The following is a 23,425-nucleotide window of genomic DNA, read 5'->3' as shown; positions in this document are numbered from 1 at the left end:
CCACATCATTCTTCAAGTGGAAAACTGTTTTGGTATAAAGCAGGTGTTAGTGAAGAGCAAAGATGTCTTTCCACAGCAGCAAACTTAAGTGCCAAGCCTGGTTATGCTGCATCTTTGGCTGGTGATAAAATTGTGTTTTTAGAAAAGGCACTGTTAAAGTGTACTCACATGCAAAGCAGAGTTTATAAAAGGCTGCATACTGCTGCTTGTTGCCTATGCTATCCGCTGTACATTATGCTTACACAGTTATTTCAAAAATGTCAGAAATATTCTTGGTTACACTGAATGCAAAGATATTTGAAAAGTGCAATTGCTGAACCTTGTCTTTTCATTCAATTATTATATTAAATGTTTATATACATAAATGTGATTTACTTTGTCTAAAATATGGATGAGTTGCAACAGAATGTGGACACGTGTACAATTCAGTTATTATATGTAAGCGCTTATATATAAATAGATTACTGCAGGTTGAACTTACACAATGTACAATATATATCAACAAGAAATGATATACATGTACAACCAAGAATATATATGTACGATCTGTTGCAATGGTTTATACACAAGCATTTAAATACAATAACTGAATTTTCCACATGTCCAATTCCACTGAAGTCCATTATATTTTTAAAGTGCCAAAGAAAATAATATTTATGTATATATAACCATCTAATATAATAAGTAACTTGTGCACATGTCCATATTCTGTTGCATCTCATTCATATTTTTTAAAATGAAAAGTATATTTGTGTATATAACCATTTACTATAATAACTGATTTGTGATGTACAATAACGAAAAGCCAAATTCCAGCAATGGCACATTTCAATTAGCCTTCTATTCAGTGTAAGCAACAATATCCCTGACATATATAACATCTTTGAAGTAATTGTGTAAAAGTACACTCGGGAGTACATGCAACAAGCACACAGCCTTTTGTTGACTACTTCTCCTGTAAAACATTTTACTCCCACAAATTCAGTTTTTTTAACTTTAACAATGACTTTTCCAAAAGACACAATTTTATCACAAGAAAAAGATGCAACATAACCAGCCTTGCACTTAGTTTGTTGCTGTGGAATGGCATCTGCGCTCTTCACTAACTACAGCTATGCAACTAAACAATTCTCCACCTGAAAATGAGGGAGTGAACCATCGAAATGCATAGTGGCAGAATAAATAAGCGGCCAATGTGCTTCATAGCTTCTTTTTCTGTCAGACAAGATTCTATCCATTCTTCTGGGTATTTAAATATCTTCGCCTTCTGAATTTCTCTTGCTCATACAGTAATTCATCTAGGAGCTGTCTTTTTGTATGTCATATACTGTAACGCCAATCCATGAAACAACACATTTTTCCCAAGTACCTGACTACTGGAGGCAAGAGACAGTAGGACCACATTATTTATTATGTTCATTAATGAATTAGCCTATAATCCTGTATGTAACACTTGGATGCATCCAACAGCACCATGTCGCTGGCACACTACACTTCAAATATTACGCCAATGGCATCTGCATGGGCCAGCCACCAGAGGCCCCCTGTGGTGGGCCATGACTCGTGCACACGGCACGGCTTCTGCTGCAACATCATCTGGAGCCATCCTCTCTATAAGCACAGTGCAGCAGACACACACTCTCATACTGTGCTCATACCTAATGTCAGCAACAGCTTGTATCAGTAGGTTGATTGTTTCTACGTTTGTTGTATGTTCTCAACTGTTGTTTGCTTGTATGTAAAAGAATAAACTGGTTCATTGTGGCTGTGCTGTTGTTTGTGTCTTATAGTATGATACAACTTACAAGATGATAAAATGCACACCAGTGTTCAATACTGTGATGGCTGAGTGTGCCTTTTTCAATGAAAATGTGGAAAGTAAACTGTGACTTCCTTCATAGCACTGCTATCTAGTGATATGCCCTGTTAGAGCTTAAGTTATCCTGTCTGTGGAAACTACAGCATCTGATAACAGAAGCAGCTGGAATTTTAACATTTTCTCATACACATAAATGTACACACACCTTGTACTCCTCTGCTTGAGTTTATAACATTTTCAACTTCCGCTGCAACACAGAAAGTAGGTGTGGACTTTGTAGCAAGTCATGAAAAACACAACTGTAATCATTACAGGAATTGCAGAATTTTCACCACCACATTCCTTAAAGGTAAATAACTTCACCATCATTTGTTAATATGACTGGAGATCTACCGCTATTTTGGCAAGCCTTTACTGAACTGATCAGTTTTCTTTACATAACAAGGAATAAAGTATAAGATTAGAATTCCCATAATCCACAGCTAAAATGCTGAAGTGACTGCGCTCTGCAACTATTTTCAACCTAAGCTCTTTGTAATTTGATTTACTGAACATATAGTTGAATTCCACACAAAAATGAAGCCAGAACCATACATATCCTCAAAACACATTAGAAGCTCTTCCAGTCTTATAGTTCAACATACACTCAACACAGAAACGTCAGTAACTTTGAGTGAAATACATATACTCGCACAATACTCTGACCTGATAACATGTTGCTGGTGATATGGAGTGACCATAAAATGTGGTTGCACTGGCGACGTCTGTTTCCATTTCTGACATGGCGATATTAAACTTCCGGAGTGAGAACTGGCAGAAGACTGCATATTCTGCCCTTGTGAAGCAGGATTTGTAATCGGCACGAAGACGTTCTGTCGTGGGCCGACAGTGATTGGAGACTGCATAATGCAAGGTGATGAAGCTTGTCCAGTGGGTGAGGAAAATGCTGGAGTTGCAGAGCGTGAGCTCCCAAGAGATACTGGAAAAAACACACAAAATACAAAACACACACTGTGATACTGCTGAATTAGTTGCTAAAAATGAGAGGTACAAAAGTAATACAAGGAAATATGGTGAATTTACTCAATGAGCAGAGTAGAGATAAATAAGAGGATGAAAACGAATACCATGGAGAAAACTTATGTTGTCAGCTAAAATAAAGACTGAAGAGAATAAAAATTCAGCAACTTTACTAATAATGGAGAACCTCAAACAAGCCATACTACATCAATTACCATCTTTTAATCTTCTTCATTAAAAAAACAGTAAATAATAAGGAAATCTAACACACACACACACACACACACACACACACTGTACTGCAATCCATTGCTTGATTTGTAAAAAACTGAGTTTTCAGAACTGTGACTTTCCAGGGGATGTTTTCAAATATAGACTTCTTAAATTTTCCTGGGTATTTTAAAAGTATGAACAAAATTTTTGTTTCCCATCACTTCAATTTTAACAAAACTTCTATCATACGACAATTTAAAATCTGCAGTTTTGAGGCTTATTCAGAGGTACCAGTACAGCATGCCGCTGTGTGCAGTCACAAATCAAGTACTTCTACAATCAAGAAAAACTAGGTTGTCAACAAATAATTTCACTGTTATTCATGATTAATAGAGCATTGTCTAAATGAAAATTATTTGCATATGGATTTCACAGTTCATCCTAAATTCCCTCTTACCATTAACTACAATACTGCTGGACAGTTGCATGCATATCAGAAGATTAGAAGTTAAAACAGACACCTACACAGTTTTACTACATACTCTGGATCAAAGTTCAAAAAAAGCCTGTATTATCAGGGTGACAGACTTTAATGATAGAACTGATGGTAAGCTGTTAGATAATCAACTAGGAAACACTGGAGAAGGTGTACTGCACAGGAATGGAAGAATATTAAAAGATTTTGTAGCAGACAATAGACTAAGAATTGCCAACCATCATTTTATCCACAAATACATGAAGTGGCATGGGGAGAAAGAGGCCTAACAAGCATTATACATTACTTCTTAGCCAACAAAGCAATTACAAAAAAAAAAAAAAAAAAAAAAAAAAAAAAAAAAAAAAAAAAAAAAAAAAAATCTTCTACAAGAAGAATGTATACTTGACCTAGATCAGAAGTGAATAATAGAAAGTTCAGTTAAACCAGTTAATGACAATGAAGATGAGTGGAAGAATATCAAAAACAGATTTGTGGAAGAGTATCAACAACAGATTTGTGTAAGCAGGTACAAAATCTTTTGATATTATTCCATTTCTGTGCAGTACTTCTCTTGTTGACTCTGCTTTAAAAAAGCCCGTGTGTAGAATCAAGAAATAAAAGAGCACCTGAGGGCACAGGGTTATATTGAAGGCTGTCAAATGGGACTAATCAAGTTATTGGGGAAATTCGACAGGAATGATGGCAAACATCAATCTCTAATATTTAAACACATAGATATATGACAGAACATGTTCACAAAGTACTGAAATGTCTTAACAGTCAGGTAAGAAATATAGCAGCAGTCAAAATAATATAACAAGGAGAGTGCTTACAGTCCTATAAGGATCTGCAGATAATTATAGAGGACGAGGAAGATGCAGAAATAAAATCAGACAGAAAAGTAAATGTTTCAGCAGACAATATAGAGGAGGAAGAAGTAGCAGCAGCTAGTGAATTACTCAGATATATACCACATGACATGATTAAAAGATTTACAATATTTATAAATGTGTACGACTGCATTAGGAGCATGCACAGATACTCCGAGGTTCAGGAGAGGTGACTGGTCCAATAGCAAAAACTACAAATCAGCTTATTAAACACAGCATGCAAGGTATACTCTAGAATCATTACAAGAAGAATCAGGAAAATTGCTGAAATCATTTTAAAAGAACTGCAATCAGGATACAAGAGAGGAAGATGATGTATCAGCAATGTAACTAACTTCAAGTAAATTGCTGAAAAATAAAGAAACATTAAGGAATAAAATATAATCTTCATTGGTCACAATATACATTTCTATTGTGTGAAAGAGAGCAACCTTTTCCAGATGGCAGACAACTGGGATTTTCCTAAACATTTAATACAAGTTAAAAAAACAGCACATGCAAAGAATTACATACTTCAATTGTAGGCCCATGCAAGTCATACTGCTAACATATGGATAAATAAAAAAGATAAGTAGAACGGGAGAGTATAAATCTATATTTAAGGTAAGGTTGCAGATTATGACCCATGATTTGTAATATTTATACTAATTAAAACATTCTATGATGGATAACCCATTGCCAAGGGCATAACCAAATCAGGGGCAGGGGAAGGCAGCTGCTATCTCCCCTCCCACTGTCCCACTAGAAAAAAACAAATCTCTGTAAACTGAACTCGCATATTACCCTGCCGGACGCATACGCATATCAATTCAGTATCCATTCGAAAAAAAATTAGAGCATGTAATTGATACTGACTTGTAACAAGTGTACCCACAAGTATATTTCATGGAATCTCAAAACTATTCCATAATTTATCACAAAACTAATGTGCATCCCCCTCACCATATTCCCTCTCAGCTCTGACATCCTCGGTTGTCTTGCCCACTGTAGTCATTTAATGCAGTCAAGGGCTGAAGCCAGCTATAAAAGAACAGCTAACAAGTGTTAATCAATGGGCAGTAGTCACATTTCACTTAAACTTCTTCACCGTAGTAGAAAGATGGACGCTGATATCATAACCCTTTATTGTGGTTTCAGAAATAACTGATTAAGTGGAAAACTAAAGAAAACTGTTCATTATTCTTAATGATTGAGGGATGAAAAGTTTATACTCAAATTAAATACAAATTCATTTAGTTCACTCTAACTCTCTAAATTCGATGTTAATCAAAAAGAAGAATATCTATGATTTTCAGTACAATGGAAACATTCTGATCTGGAGCACAGCACATTTGAGATGTAGTGATCTTGTGAGTGTCTTTTGTTATTGCATGGAAGGACATAAGTACATGGTATGTTAAAGAATGTATTATGTATTCATCCACAAATGTAATCTATTTTAAGCTCATAAAAATGTGAGACTCCTCTGACCTACAGTGAGAGTAGATTTATAAACAGCAGTTACATGTCTTCACTATATCAAAGGCTTCCACTAACATAGCTATATCTATAGCTTCTGCACTGGGGAATGATGACACATGCAATCACGTGAATCGTCATTGACAGAGATTTGTAATGAATGAAAATCAAATCTTCTTGATAAAGTTTCTTTAATGTCCACGAGGACTGTCTCAAAGACCTTTAGAGAAAATGCATTGTGTGAGTGCAAAGCTCATTCAAAATACTGATGACCTGTTTCATCAATTGGAGAAGAACGCAAGCTGCACAAAATAGAGCCTGGTGACTATCTCAAAACTTGACTACAATTGAAAAGAATACGGTCAAACAATGTAAATGAAACCAAGACTGCAATGTGGCCAAAAATGACTCAAACAGAGCCATTTAGTTCCACACTGCACCTTCTGTCTTTTCTACGTCAAGTCCAATTTCTGCATGGCGATTTGACTAATGTTTATGCACAAAACAGCCTATTTCTTACATTTAACTGCAGAGCTGGCCCTGAAATACTGCATCCACGCATTTCGTAGTGTTCAGTGAATGAATTGTGCTTCAAGATTATATTTTGTCCTTCGAACACACACGGTGACAGCTTTGTTCAATTTTAATGTAACAGCTCCCATTGTCATCACACATATTCCACAAAAATTTGCAGCTGTGAAGGAAGTTTAGGTGGTTCAGTGGCATATTAAGTGTGTGTGTTCATGAACATGCATTACTTTGACAAACATCTGGTTTGCAAATTTGTCTGCTGCTTACAGAACAGTACTATGTACAGAAGTAGTGTGTGTCAGAGATGATAGATAGAAAAAGTAGTGGACTGATGGAACATAATTTCTTATTATCCACTGTTGCCTCACACTAGACAATTCCATTATGAGACACTAATTTAATATAACTTATATTGCATTTTACATGTTCTTACTATAAGCATAGCATGCACACTCATTCACAATATAAAATGAGCATTCTGGGCTTCCCAATGGTCACAAAATGAACAGGCAGAAGTCTCAGTCCTTTGTGGGAATATATTGTGATACAAACTGGGCTAATCTCAATTTTTATTAAAGAAAGGTCCTATTATTAGTCAACATACACAACCTTTTGGTTCTTCTTGTATCAAAATGCAAAGTACAGTATTTTTGTTTCATTCATTATAATACACTGACTTCATCAGAACTTTGCCAAACATTTTGAAAATTAATTTACAATAAATTAAACAATTTCCAATTTGTTGTCATATTCAGTACTTCGTTTCAGTGCACATTATTTGGAAACAAAATAAGCCTGACACTGCAGTCTCTATCACAGATTTTATATCTCAAAGAAAAATAGATCTTAAGGTTTTACAATCAATTAATTTAATCTGTAAGTTGTACAATTATTATTTCATTTACCATATAAATATCAATACTTATTTATAACATCCGAAGTGATTAATATCTCACTGTTTCCATTAAAATTAAGGTACAAAAATCTACAGAGGATTATCTTGAGGTGTTTGGTACCTGCCATATAAATTTTGACAATGTGACTCATTATCTTCATCAGTTGCTACCTGACACTGATCGTCGAGTGGAGCTCGAGTCACGTTGTTGAAATATTGTGCATGAACGACACTGATAGCTGGAGAATATCTGACACCTCAAGACGTAAACAGATCGCCATGAAAGCCTGAAGACTGACTTACAGAGGATTGATTTATCATGGTGTAAACAGTACTTATAGTCTCAAACCAGAAACACTTTGTAAGAAATATTTTTAAGTTTGGGGTGACTGTATAAAGTAACAGTACTTAAACAAATGGTGTACAATAACCACTCAAACTTTTTAGATTTGCAGGGATTTAGAGAAAAAAATACTGCTCCAAAACAAATTTCTAAGAGCTTGTTGGCAAACGGGGGAATTACTATTATTACATCTCACTTCAGCACAAAGCTTGAAAATAAAGGTAGCAATACGCAATATATCCACAATAAGTTGGCAAGTAAGCAGCAGTTTGTTTTGGTGGGATACTCCAAAATATCACTGTACAAGTGGATGACAATCATTAACTGTAGAATAAGAATGGTTAATCAGTAAAACTGAAATGAGGACATATGTCCTGTATAGGTAATCTATTCATTTTGTGTTATGAAGAAGTCTACATGTTAAATACTTTCTGCATATCGTTTTCCATCCAATGAACAGAATCTATGTGTATTTTTCCGTGATAGAGAAAAAAGATAGATAAATGAGCAGCATAAATATTTTTCCCAAACAAGTTTTATAACTATAAGAAATAATTATATTTTATATTGGACAGCATATTTTAAATTTCTTCATGTGATTACACCATCTGTTGTCTGGGAGGATGCAGTGCTCATACTGTCTTTCTTTTCAAGTTCTGATCTTCATGTGGATGAGATCTTTTTCCATAATTTGTTCAAGAAGCATATTATGCATGAATTTCTAAGGCAGATTAATGCTGAATATTTGTAAATTAAATTAAAGATCATCAGTCTGAGCAAATATACATGATATACACAGTTTGGGTGAATCTGGTGTTTTTTAATTATTTCTGAAACACACCAGGCACAACTAGTGCAAAATGAAGACCCATAGCACATGACATGCATAATCTACAGAAAGTCAGCATTAACTGCTATATTAATAATTGCATACACTTCCACAGAAAGTCTGGTCAACCAGCAACTTGTGAACTGGTTGGAGTTTAAAACAAAAAGGCCACAAGGTAAAAAGAGGGGTAACCTTTTACTCTGACTGAAAATGAAGAATACTTTTCAGCTTTCAACTCTTAATTTCCATCTTGGAAAAAATTTGCAAAGGAACTCTTTTGTACGGAACTAGCCAGATGTTTTGAGAAGCAGATAAAAGATTTAGTGGTGGTGAACTGCACCTATATGTACAGCACTCCTCCTCTATTAGTAGAATACAGAAAATTACTATGCCAAAGAATGACGTACCCAAAATTGAGAAACCTAGAAATAAAAAGTAACCAGACAAGTCCTCAAAGTGTTTATTTCTACATCAATTCTTGTGAATGTAAAGAAAGAACAAAAAAGAAAATGGGCATGCGAGATTCTTCACTAAATGTTACGGTTTGCTATTGCATGTATCCAAGACTTTTCTTACTTATTTCTCCAATTTGAAAAAGAGATAACTTAAATTTTAGAACATCAAAATTTAACATTTTGTTTTGAATATTGTGGTATGTCACATCAAACTTCCAAATATATGATAAAAAATTGGATCTTAAGTATTAGTAATCATTTAAAGTATAGATAACTATGCAACATACACACCAAGCATATTAGCAGCTTCTGTTTCCTCTTGATCAAACCGGCCAGTTATTCGACCTTCTGTGTAGTTCGGAGATGTATCGGAATCACGGGAAGTTTCTTCACCATCAATCTCTCTTCCAACACCCTTCCCCCTGAAATAATATTGAAAAGCAATAAAAACTCACTTCCAGTCTATATACAAATCTAATCACACATGGAAGTGTTATCTGTGCCATTTAAAATACACATCACATATGAAAAACAGAAAACTGAAGAACTGCTCAAGTCTACTTGTTCCACTGAACATTATCCAGGAACAAACACTCATTCATTTTAATTAATTTTTTTTACAAATTAAAACAGCTTGACCAAGAAAATAAAAACAAATGGAAGTTAAAAGAAATGAAACATTGCTTGAGATGCTAATAGATTTGATCCACACCAAGGCTGCAATATTACTCAAGTGCACTTCCCCTTATGTTATATTCTGTGATGACAAAAATGAATGACCTAAATAGTACTTGCTAAACCTACCTAGGAAAGTTTGCTGGGCCAGCACGTAGGCTGCTACCATTCAGACTCAGATGTCGTGAGCAATAACCACGCCGTTGCGATTCCTTAGTACAGCCATCTTTCGAACATAATCGTCGCCACTGTTTACCATTAAATTTCTTCCTTATGCCACTTGGGGTCGATACTACATCTCCTTTCTTATACTTATGTGGAGTTGCTGCTTGAGATCTGTCATATACATCAAAATTATGATTGATACCATCACGTGTACTCAGTTTTCATTATTGTAGTTAACTTTCATTTTTCTTTTTCTTTTTTATTTCCAATGTATACCCATAATAATATACTACATCAAAATAAGCTTGAAGCAATCTAACTAGAATTTTATTAGCTTTTTTTCCTCATTATTCTGACAAACTTCTGAACAAAACCTGCAATTTATCAGTCATCATCCTTTCTGTCTGGCATTCTAATTTCATATTGCCTGTATTTTTAAGAAAAAAGAAATGACGCAGTCTATACAAGGTAAACTACTCTCACTAAACCCAGTCCCCGTCTAACACAGAAAAAAAGTATAGAACCTACAATGTGACCACATGAACTCTCATATTACACATGTCTCTAAGATTTGTGGGCAGAAGCGCACTCAGGGTTATTTTAAGGAGCCTTGGGTGTGGGGCATGCATTATAAAAGCAAATACAAAATGTAATGTGCACCATGTTATCTGACAGTACATTCAGTTAATTATATCTTCCAAATAAGCAAACAAAATTACTAAAACTGTTTCCAGTTATTAAGAAACAAAAAGAGCTGAAATAAAAGGAATTTGATGATAATTAAGGATAGAATCACAACAAAAGATGTTACAAACCAAACTCTTGAAGCAAATCTCAGTAGTTTTATCTGATATTGTTTGCGTATAATAGAAAGATAATAACTATCTACATTTTAAAAAAGTTTTAACATGCAAATGTTACAAAGGTCAATCAGACACCAAAAGCAATAAGCAATGGGAAGGAAAAATCCCCATAACTATGTATAAAAGCTTTACTACAAAATGAAAAAGTTAGTAAGACAAACTATCAATAATATGAAAATACGATAACCAGTCAAAACTAATGTTTTCTTGCTTTCTTCTTTCCTTTCTTTCTTTCTTTCTTTCTTTCTTCCTTCTCAACCAGCCACAGTATAAAGTTTTATATACTGGTCTCCAACTCCACTTTGCTGAGTTAGCCTGTGGTTGATCTGGTAACTGTTTCATTATATATATATATATATATATATATATATATATATAATGTGTGTTCCATTTTCAACTAAGGAAAGTGGCTGAATAAAAGCTGATTTTACTACAGTGCCCGTTTCAGGACACTTCAATATCAGATTCATTGCTTTCAGCACACAGCATGTGAAAATATTCATAAAATCATTAGTTAGCAACAGCAGCGGCAACAACAACAACAAACAGAAGCCACATTGATTCAAATGAATGTCACACCATCACATGTAAACACTCTGGTTATCCAACAACTGGAAGAATAGTCAGTTTAACTGATTCCAAGATCTGTTGCTAAAAGGTCGATTCAAGACCTTTGGTCAGTGAATGACGTGTTACCATCAGTAATGTCATCAAACATTAAGTTCGTGTAGTTATCAATGACACAAGCTTTTTGTGACTGTTTTGTAGAGCTCAACATATGAATAATGCGAATGCTGTGGATATTCTTCATTACAGTTCTTGACCCCATTACATTCTATATAACAGTTGATATTATTAGGATGTCCATCGAAGTGTTGGCCAGCACCTTGTAATTAAGATTTCTCTGTATGTTTTAAAACAAATTTCAATTTACAATCTTTACAGTTAGAAAAATTTTCTATAAATAATATTTTAACTAAGGGGAAAAGAACACCTGATAAAAGCACCAAATAATTTGGAAAATTTAGAGAAAATAAGGCAATTTGTTACTATAGCATATTGGATAAAGGTGAAGTCTTGGAAAATATAAGCAGCAAAAAGAAGACTATTCGTGAGAAATAACTGTAATCGTTTGTTTTTACCATTCTTCACTTCCATAACAGATGTCAAGCTTCCAAAACAGAGCTACAATTAATCTGCTAAATATAGAATATAAATGAAGAGATAATGACACTACAACAAGGTGTAAGGAATGTGCACAGCTTTATTTACCATAAGCGCACACATGCACGCAAGTGCACGTGTGTGCATGTGGACGTGCACACACACACACACACACACACACACACACACACACACACACACACACACACAGAGAGAGAGAGAGAGAGAGAGAGAGAGAAGAAGGCACAATAATGTGGTGGAATGGAAGTGGCGAGAGAAATTTGATGTAGTAAAATGCAATCACATTTAAAATAAAAAGAAAAATAATATTCAAGAGGACAAAAGAGTCCCCATGCTTAACCAATAGTCCCATTCACTAACTACGTAAGCAACCTGAAGCACCCAATGCAACGCAAGGAAGATTTACAAAAACTGACCCCTAACAGCATCCTACTACTACTCTGTCTTTCATCCACTAGTATGTTCCAGAATTCTTACAGAGGATACTGGGTGAGTTTTCCAATCAAGGAAATTCTTTATTAAACATGTAGTCTCATTGAAAATGTTTTGTAATCAAACTACTAATTTCAAAAATTCAGAAAATGCATTTGTTAAAAATGTACAGTGTTGTTAAGACTGCAAGACACACATCTCGTATTGTCCAGTTTTATTTCAAAGAAATATGAGAAGTGAAACCACAAAGTTGAGGTAGCAAAATGTATTTTTTTAATGTTAGAACAATATAGCATAATGCAAGAAGCTGAAAGGACAATCAGTGTGTTGTTAATGATTTTCTGATGTTCAACTTTTTCATAAGTTGTCATAAAAATTAAATAACATTTTTATATAAAAAATACAAGATGTTTCATAAACTATGAACTTTTTCTAAATAATCAGTAACACAGAAAGTACACTCATTGAGTCTCATCTGAGATCCTACATTTCTAAAACATGTATCAAATTTTCTAAATTCTGCAGCTACTATTCTGGAATACCTTATTTCTGCACTATAATGAACTCTGTGATCCACCAAGAAAGTGTCTAATTCAAAATTCAACTTATAAGTGGGCGTGTGATCACACAGACTATGAAACCTGCACCAATGGACAGCCACATAGCTGTCAGCTATAACCATACAACGCTGATGCTTTCAAATGCAAAAAAGAAAAGGCATATGGGTAATGCCCAGTCATCATACAGAAATAATGGATGAAACAATGTCACTGTCAAAGCAGTTACTACTTGAATCATCCATACCAAGTTGGATCTATTTGTAATGTTTACTAATAATAAAGTAGTGCTCTCTTATTCTCATAGGACATTAACAGACTGGTCACAGAACATGGCAGCAATGCTGACACCTAAACTTCTATCTGGCCAACTTTTAGGATAAGCTCTGTATAACGTAAGTCACATTTGATAACCGATGCCCTTAATGAGTACTTGGCAATGCTCCATAACTGCTAAATATTTATGGTGATTGGATATATGTCCTAGTCTCCTTTTCCCCCCTCTCTCTGTTCATCTCCTCTTCCTTCCTCTTCTCACTATTTCCAAATGTTGTTCAAATGTGTGTGAATTCCTAAGGGAACAAACTGCTTAGGTCATCGGTCCCTAGACTTAAACACTACTTAAACTAACTTATGCTAAGAACAACACATACACACACGCCAGAGGGAGGACTTGAACCTCTGGCGGAAGGAGCCGTGGAGTCCGTGACACGACGCCTAAAACCACGTGGCCATTCTGCGCAGCTCAACATTTCCCCTTTACATATTGCATACATATTTAATAATATATATAGTCCACAAATATTCATTAGAGTATCATGTAAAAATTTCAGTCAAGAAATTAACGAGATTTTCGCAAACATTTCCCCTGTGTGTGTATAAATATTTTTTTTTTTTTTTTTTTCAGCTGCTCCTACCAATGTCGTTTTATGCAACACAAACCACGTCTGTATCAGGAACAGTATCCAGACAGCCGACAGCCATGTAGTCGATATTAAATTCCCTCCCAGATCTTTGGACAACTGTTAGTAAGTAGAATCATACCGTAAAAAATGCAAGTGAGGATTGGCCTTGAGTTAACGGTATTTTTGGAGCATCCAAATGTCTCCAATCTTCCTTTGTGTCATTAGAGGTGTCGTTAAACAGGTTTTGGATGTTCCAGTGAGTTTAGTCAATTTAGAGTACATAATCTTTCATAAATGGTTCTGAAACGTTGCCTTATACAGTGTGTTTCACTGCTGGAAACAACAAAATTAACAGGAAATATCAAAGTGGGAAGCAGTGAAGTAACAACTTTCCAATATATAACCCAATGAAAAAATTAATATATGCTTCACTGTGTTGACTTGGCACTTAGCATTTAATGTGTTAAAATAGTATCATAAACATAATTTGTACAATAGGTATAAGACATCTTTGCATATTTTGCCACTTATTCTGTGACATTTAGAAATGTGCTTCACATCTCCATAGTGAATTGCCCAACAACATTGTTCTGTCAAGTGGGGTTGTATAAAGTGACATTGGTAGGGGCAGCTGAATCACCATGTGTGTGTGTGTGTGTGTGTGTGTGTGTGTGTGTGTGTGTGTGTGTGTGAGAGAGAGAGAGAGAGTGTGTGTGAGTTTTAGTAACAACATTTCCCCTTTCAATATAATATATATTATATGCATTAAAAATATAGGATGTACGTAAGTCCAGGAACACTTTCAATTGCACAAGATTTAAACATTGTACAGATGTCATACATATTGCATTTTGAAGAGAAACTCTTAAAGTTTTTTTTTTTATTTTATTTTTTTTTTTTTTTTTTTTATTACAAACATTCGATATGCGAACCATGAGTGCTCCAACAGATGTCAATATGGTAATCAAATTCTTGCCATACCCCTCCTAACATGGCAACTGTGGCAGTCATTTCCCGCATTCTCTCCCGGAGCCCTGCTACATCACGTGGTAGAGGTGGTACATACACCAGATCTTTGTTGGTGGCTTCTTGTTTCTAAACATCCTTTGAACAGCTATAGCACACTTCTGTTTTTGTCAAACTCCAACACACAGAAAGCTTGCTATGCACCTGAACTCGCTCTGTTTGCGACTAGTGCTGACTATCAGCAAATTACCAAACTACGCAGTGGCGGCATACACAAAAAAAATAAATAAATAAATAAATAAAATAAAATAAAAAATAAAATAAAAAAATCAGGGTTTCTCTTCAAAATGATACATGTATGATATCTGCACAATGTTTGGTTCTTGTGCAATAAATAATTGAAAGTGTTCCCAGACTATATGTACACCCTGTATATAGCCTATGTCTGCCTGCATGTTCATTAGAGCAAATGTAAAAATCTGAAGCAAATCGGTCAAGAACTTGAAGAGAGTTTTGGTAACATATGTATCCTATGTCTGTCTGAATGTTAATTAGAGTATTATGTGAAAATTTGAAGTAAATGGTTCAAGGGCTTTTCAAGATTTTTGTAATTATGTTATACAACATCTTGTCTTTATATAGTAGTATAGTTGTGATCTACAAACGGCAGGATTTTTGTCATTCCCATATGCTGTGTTTATAACAACTCATAAATACAGAAGGTATATCAATAAAGTCAATATGCATGAGAATAGTCTTGAAATAAGATCATGTCTTGCACTTCACTACCTTAATGACACACAAAGAAGTCCATTTCTTCCTAGACAAGACTGATTTATCGGTAAAGATTTCAGGGCACACAGGAGTCTAACTGATTAGAAACATGGGGCTGTCAACTCTCTTGAGCCATATCCCTTAATAGAGCACCAAATTCACAGTTGTAAGGGCTAGCATTTGATTCCATTATGGGAAATATTTTTTTGTAATATAATAATAATAATAATAATAATAATAATACAATATTTTCTCCCACTTTTATGTATGTGAGTTTAACACATTCCCAGGCACCCACAGAGTCCAATATATGCAAACTAAGCAACATGAAAGTTACAAGGTTACAGAAATATGCCCTAAAACTAAAGTCCATTTGAACAGGCCTCGGAAGGCCCAACAATACCGACTCGCCACCGTGTCATCCTCAGCTGATAGGTATCACTGGATGCAGATATGGAGGGGCATGTGGTAAGCACACAGCTCTTCTGGTCATTGTCACTTTTTGTGACCAGAGCTGCTACTTCTCAATCAAGTAGCTCCTCAATTGGCCCCACGAAAGTCTCGAATGCACATCACTTTCCAAGAGTGCTCGGCAGACACGGATGGTCATCCAGCCAAGCACTAGCCAAGCCCAACAGTGTTTAACTTTGGTAATCTGATGGGAACCAGTGTTACCACTGTGGTGAGGCCATTAGCACAGAAACACGCCCTAGTCAGAATAAACATTTCCAAAGCACACAGTATACCATACTGAAGTGTGTCCACTATCTGTGGCAATCAGATAGTCAAATTTTGTTAGATGCTTCACCTACAATGAAACATTCCCTGTAGGGTTTATGTTGGATGCAGTCCAAACGAGGAACAAGCAATGGAGACGAAATTGGATAAAATACTGTGGCTACTGTACCCCACAATAGTTAGCATCATGTGCTATACAATGCAGCCCTGCTGAACTATACAGGGCATGTTGTCAATATGATCAAGTGTGCCAGCTTCGGCGGGCAACATTCATCCACAGCAAGAGAGGAAACAGCAGCCATTGAGAAAGAAAGAAAAAGAGAGAGAGAAACATGGGTCAGACTTGACTCCCCAAAAGCTGTGCACAAGTGAAGGTCCAGCTTTATTTTGTGGTCCTAAGAAAGAAGATTCTTTGAAGACTCTTTGCAAGATAGTGTAAGTCTTTTCATTTGTCAGCTTAGAATCCCCAACAGCAGACATCAATTCGGAAGCGGATGAACTAGCGTGGGTCACACGGCAGAGAAGGCAGTAAGATGTGATGGATGTGCACACGGAGTGTTGTATGGACAGAATAACTGACACTGGTGTTTTCCTGTCAGCAGCAATAGGCCAGGCCCGTCAGTTACTACACTACCTCGGACTTGACCTTTCCTTCGAGCTGTGCTCTGCTTCCATACACTTATGTTCAGTTGTCTGCACTGGCCACATTTGTGTTTATCTTCATGCTCATCTATACATAGTGTTCGAATACTCTGCTCCCACTGCTAACTGACTCACTTGTAGAGTTCTGTTCCCTCTTCACGGTTTCAGGTGCTTTGCTTTTGTCACTGAACTATCACTGGCTGGTATAGCTACACTTGTGCTGACAGTGACGTTTTTGTGGCACTGTCACACACTGTGCAGATTACAAAAGTGGTGATTAGGCTCAGATGTTCTTATGTCTGTGGTGCTTTCTTCTTTTTCTTCATATTGTTAATTTGTGGGCACCATGGACTGGGCATTTTTGCAATGCTGGCAGTAACAGCTGCGCCTCCAGCAACATAAACAAAAGTTGCAATTGGGGTAGATGCAGGAACTGCTCAAATGGAATGTGGACTTGCTCTGCTTTTGCACTGTGCTGGTGGCGAACCAGGCGCCTGCAGATAAGCCTTCTCCCTTGCTGCCCCAACACCATTCACCAGTTTCTATGAGGCTGTGGAAAGATGGGAGAATTATCAGTGCTGGTTCTTGCTGCATTGCCAGGTAAGGCATATGACTGATCCAGTTGATGATGCTGCCTTATCATTTAGCAGTGTGGAGTTGTGCAAAGTCATGCAAAATTTGAAGCTCTCCACCTAGTTTGAAATACTTAACTTTGAGGAACTCTGTCAGCTGCCAATGCAGCACTGTAAACATCAAACCTATTGGTGGCAGCAGGTTTGAAGTTTAACCAGTACCACAAATGCCCTACATTGTTGTACATGGCCTGGACATCACCTGCAAGTTCTCCAAAACAGACTGATGACCTCAGAAGTTAAGTCCCATAGTGCTCAGAGCCATTTCTCCAACACAAATTTTCATTTGAGTGCCCCCACTGTGTTACCTCATATGCAGACCAACTGATCAGGGACATGAGTGTTCAGTCAGCCCTTGCCCATGAGGTCCAAACTAAGCCAATAGCCTGATATGTCCCTTCCTTAGCTGAAGTTACCAAGATTGCTAAATCACATAAACTTACAGTGGCAATAAGGGGTGTACATTTTGATGATCAGCATGTGGCAAAGTTAGATGGGTGTGATAAACAGTCCAAGTGTGGTGGGGCATGTGACCATGCCTTCCAGTGAGCCACCATGTGTGGAAGCCTTTCACAATCCACGTGCAGTGACATCACGGCACTTCCTGCTTTCACCCGCAGGTAAAGTAAGTCAACAAATAGCAGTCATCGCTTGCATTGTTTTTCTTGCTCTTAGCATCAGTCTCCTATCTCCTTCACATCTGTTTCTACCCAATGAGCCCATCAGTGGACCTGCTGAACTGTCATGTGGTCAATAATAGACAGGACTGCCTGTATGTGGTCGCCAAGTGTGGGGTATGTCGAAAAGTCAGCCATCTGACATCAGTTTGATACAGTCGGCAGGCTGTAGGATGGCCATCAGAGGCCCTAGTATTTTACCTGAAGTCAGAGGCTGTCTCCGACACCCCACAAGCATCTGTCCAATGTATTTTACAAGCATTGGTCTTGGATGGGCAAGTGAATGAGTTGTGGGTATAGATGGGAGAGACAGACAGTTTGATTAACTTCTTCACGTGCAGGCTCTTGGGCTACCCTGCATTGCAACAGCCACTACACCAAACTGTCTTTTATAGTAAACAGTGCATTACTTTGAGGGGGCAATTTTCTGTCTCAGCACATTATAAAAGTATGGAACAGCAACTTTCATTGTTAGTAGTTAATTCACTATTGGTGCAAAATATTTTCTGGGTATGTACCTTTCATGTTTCTGGCTTCCAGATAGTGGACAAATTACATTTAATGTCTCAGTCAGTCCCCTTTCAAGATTCAGAATTTTTCCTATGGTCGTACAACCAGATGTGAGAGAATACCTTGGGTTGGTAAGAAAATTTTGAGGCACATGTCTCCCTCAAGCCACCAGCAATATCTAAATTTTGTCACCCTTGACCCATTTTGTTCACCATGCATGACTAGGTCAAAGTTGAGTTTCTGATTGGCAAGGCCTTGGTGTTATTTCGCCTGTTTTGTTGAATACGTGGGCTATCCCTTTGGTGGTAATTCAAATGCCAGATGGAACTATGTGCCTTTGCGGTTGTTTTAAACAGACGGTCAGTGTGCGATGTGTCGCAATCTTGTAATCCACTCTGTTTCCAGAGGAGTTGTTGGGGAAGTAGTCAGGGGGCCAGTATTTTTCACCTACCAATTTGCGTGATGTGTATCTGCACCTGGCATTGGATGCCACTTCTCAAGAGTTTCCTGGTTCTCAACACCCTCTTTGGGCTTTACCAGTTTAATCACTTGCCTTTTGGAATTTTGTTTGTGCCACGAATTTACCCCAAGATATTTGCAACAGTAATTTCAGGACATCCCCCGTTGCTCCAACTGCCTCGTTGACATCTGTATGATGGGTTTCGCAAGAGATGCGCATTTATGAAATCTGCTGGTGGTTTTCCAAAGCCTTCTCAAAAACGGCCTTCATTGCACATTGGAAAAATGTAGTTTTCTTCTCGAAAGGTGCATTTTTTGGATCATGTACTTAGGACAGGTGGCCTTGGCCCTATGGATAGGCACAACACAGCCATCATCAACATGCCAGCACCCAAAATCTGAAAGAACTCCTGTCCTTTTTGGATAAGATTTTTTATTATGCTAAGTTCATCCCCCAGTCAACACACATCTGCTATCCTCAGCAGCTTCAGCACAAGGTGTCAAATTTCCATGGGCTATGGACAGTCGATGGGCTTTTTAGTCCCTCAAGCACTGTTTGTGTTCCACTTCCTGTTTTGCTACTTTTATGCCAGGTTAATCATTAACCCTGGCTGCCAATGCATCCCAGTATGGCACATATGTGGTCCTGTGGCATCAGAAACCAGATGGCATCAAGCAGCCCTTCGCTTACACACTGAAGGCACTTACAGCAGCACAAAGTAATTATTCATAGGTGGAAATGAGGCCACCAGGTTATCATTTGCAGCATTAAAAAGTTCCTACTCATCGACAATCACAAGTTGCTGGATTCCTTATCGGACTCTCGCTCCAAGGTACTCGATAGGAATGCCCACTGGCTGCAGAGATGGGTGCTCTTTCTCAGTAATTATTGCTATGACATGTGTTACTGGTCGACTGTCTAGCATGCTAATGCAAATACACTATAGCGTTTCCCAGCAGGACCAGATCCAGAGTTCAACTGGCACAAGGCACTCGTTTTTGCATTGGTCAATACCTTGCAACAGAAATTTCTAGATTTTTCTTTGATGGAGGATAGGTTGTGGCCACCACAACTTTTTTGGAAAATCATTTCAGAAGTCCAGATGGGTTGGCCCGAGCACACTCCAGGAGTGGAGTCAGTGCGCCATACATTTTTCTCCCTCTTAGCACCTCAACATGTTCCAGGAGGGTTCTCATGCTTTCCATGGAGGAGCAAACCTGAAAACTGATCATTCTTCTGATGTTGCATCCTCATATGCTCCAGTTGCTGCATGTGTCACACTGGGATATGTCCTGTATGAAGGCTTAAAACTTTGGTATGTCGCCACATCTACTGGCTGGCAATCACTCGCAATACTGAACACCTTGTGTGGTCTTGTGTGGCCTGTGCACAGAACCAGGCTGCACTGCAGTGTCAATTTTTCCCTTGGCTACTCCTGGAGCAATCTGTGTCACAGGAGTCTGAAGTTTTGTGCATTCAGAATGGTATCCAGCATCCAACTACTGCCTCGTTTCATCCAGCTTCTAACTCCAAGGTTGAGCTCTTCGTGTGAATGTTCAAAATCCAACTGAAGAAGTCTGTCTTTGCCTCGTCCTGTAATGATGCGCTGTCTTGTTTTCTTACCACATACCAAGCAACACTCATTAAGGGATGCAGCCTGGCAGAATGTTTGTGTGGGTACGAGCCATGGGGTCTTTTGTGTTTGTTGCATCCCTAGTCACATGCTGCAGACCACCATTGCCCACCTGACTTCCTCACAGAGTTGCCATTTGGGCCCCGTCTTTTGGCTAGCAGCAGGGGTGATGACTGGGTGTAGTGTTGAGCACAAAGGTTGGCATTTGTCTGTGGTGTATGTCAGTCAGGAGGAGCTGACATGTCATTCTCATCAGCTGCATCACGTTACGAGAACCTGCAACACAGTCACCTCGCCAGCTGGATGATGAAGTTGGTCACGGCATTCTCCCAGTACGAGGCTCCCTATTGCAACAGCATGCACACCTAATGCCAACACCACAATGCGCTGTGCCATCCTACTTTTGCCCATAGAATAGGGCATTGGCAGCAATTGTTCCTGTGACTGGCTGGAGAGCCTATGGAATTGGAACAGGCAATCTCATTTCTACACTTGGTCACGGACGAGTTCTTGCTCCCACCAACATAAGCGCACCAGTTGTTCCCCCGTCTCCACAATCATCCACTACACCAAAGGAAGCAGCTGTGTCGATGTTGCCTACTTTGAAGGCCGGGGAATCTCGCACCATCTCTGGTGTTGCAATGGAGGTTAGGACACAAATCAGTCCCTGTTTGGCCTTACGCGACGTTTTTAGGTAAAGAGGGGGATTCAGTACCCCCACCAGTGGACACTGATTTGGAAGCAGATAAGCTGGTGTGGGCTTCACAGCAAGCGAGTCTGGCAAAGCTGTCACAATGGTGCGTATGTGTTTACCTGTCAGTGGCAGATAGGTCAGGCCCATCAGTTCTTATACTGATTTCAAATACCTTGGACCTGGCCACCGTGCTGTGTTTATGTTGTTTGTGCTGGTAACATTTCGTGTTTATCTCTGCACTCATGTCTAATTCTAAAGTGATGTTCAGACACTCTGTCCCCCCTCCCTCCCACTCACCAAGTTTCATTCCCTCTTCTGGGGTTCAGCTCCCTGGCTTTGTTGTCGAGCCACTGTCAGGTAACAGTATAGTTACATTTGTACTGATAGTGACAGTTTCACAGCATTGTCAGGCCTTGTGCAGATACAAACTGGTCTCACGCACTCCAATAAAATAGGATCAATCCCAGGCTGTGCTGCAGTTAGATACAGATCCTTCATGACATTTCAACAAATACTCTCCTTCTTTCGTTGAAACATACCACAACTCATTGTTCATAATTCTACTGATTGCCATATTTTTTAACATTCGTCTCTATGGTGTTTGAGTTGCTCAGCACCTGACACACCCAATACCCACAGCTGGCAAATATCACAATTATTTTCTTTACTCAACATATTTCCATGGCAACAGTTGGTTCTCAGGTGTGACTTTGATATGGTCACACACACACACACACACACACACACACACACACACACACACACACACACACACACACACACACAAACAAACATATCTCACTTGACATTTCACAGATGTCATAACCTATCTAACTCACTGATGTTGTCAGCTGAACAAATTGATGCATGAAGCTTTCCAAGTGAGAAGCCTGTTTACAAGTAAGACCGTAGTCCAAAGTAGTAGTAGTAGTAGTAGTAGTAGTAGTAGTAACAGCAGCAGCAGCACTTCACATTTTTACTGTTGTTGGTGTTGGTGTTGCTGCAGTTCTTGTTGGTCCTGTTGCCACCGCCATTACATACTGGAGGAGCATTTAACATTAAATACGAAGGTTAGAACTTAAATAAAAAAGCACTCCGTTTTCAGGCCACAAGTAGCCCATCGGAACCATCCGACCGCCGTGTCATCCTCAATTGAGGATGCGGATAGGAGGGGCATGTGGTCAGCACACCACTCTCCCGGTCGTTATCATGGCTGTCTTTGACCGGAGCCGCAACTATTCGGTCGAGTAGCTCCTCAATTGGTATCACGAGGCTGAGTGCACCCTGAAAAACAGCAACAGCACATGGTGGCTGGATGGTCACCCATCCAAGTGCCGGCCACACCCGACAGCGCTTAACTTCGGTGATCTCACGGGAACCGGTGTATCCACTGCGGCAAGGCCGTTGCCTTTAGAACTTAAATAGTGGCAACTATTTCTTCACAACCGATACAAAAGAGTTACATGTTTGCACCTGTTACTGTCCTTCAAAGTGAATGCCGAGTGTCGCATTTTTAGTGAAGAATGAAGGATAAAATACTTACCTGTGGAAACAAAGGGACAGGAAATTACTTGCATAATATGCAGTGAAAGTGTTGAAATTTTAAAACAGTAGAATGTTCAGCTTAACTATGAAACAAAACATCTATCAACATATTCAAAATTTTCTGGAAGGTTATGCTCTGAGAAACATGAACACAAGAAATGTTATTTAGAAAACCACCTCTTCATGAGAAAGTTTACTGTAAATGAATCTGTAACTCATACAAGTTACAAAATAGTACACAAGGGCAGAACAAGGAGAAATGTTCATTGATGGCAACTTCATCAAAGAGTGCATGATGGAAGTAGCAAATGACTTGTATCCTAATAAAGCCAATTTGGCTGGAAGTATCAGCCTTTCAGAAAGTTCAGTTGTGAGGAGAGTCCTGTCTCATTTTTACAAGCTCCAAAATGATATACATATTTTTCTCATTGAAAAAGATAG

At 38.1% G+C, this 23,425-nt stretch overlaps 1 protein-coding gene across 1 annotated transcript in view; it reads right to left on the bottom strand.

The window, feature by feature from the left end:
• Positions 1-23,425, bottom strand: part of LOC124722095 — a 323,716-nt gene that overhangs the window by 194,201 nt on the left and 106,090 nt on the right. Inside the window, exons 5-7 of the mRNA XM_047247293.1 lie at positions 9,736-9,942; positions 9,223-9,353; positions 2,525-2,798 (exon numbers count right to left, since the gene is read on the bottom strand). Of these exons, the coding sequence (XP_047103249.1) occupies positions 2,525-2,798; positions 9,223-9,353; positions 9,736-9,942 (612 nt within the window). The remainder of the gene's footprint in view (positions 1-2,524; positions 2,799-9,222; positions 9,354-9,735; positions 9,943-23,425) is intronic.

The sequence above is a fragment of the Schistocerca piceifrons genome, chromosome X, assembly GCF_021461385.2.
Source record: "Schistocerca piceifrons isolate TAMUIC-IGC-003096 chromosome X, iqSchPice1.1, whole genome shotgun sequence".
NCBI classification, from domain to species: Eukaryota; Metazoa; Arthropoda; class Insecta; order Orthoptera; family Acrididae; genus Schistocerca; species Schistocerca piceifrons.
The sequence above is the reverse complement of the archived record's forward strand: the minus strand, read 5'-3'. Positions and strand labels throughout refer to the sequence as shown.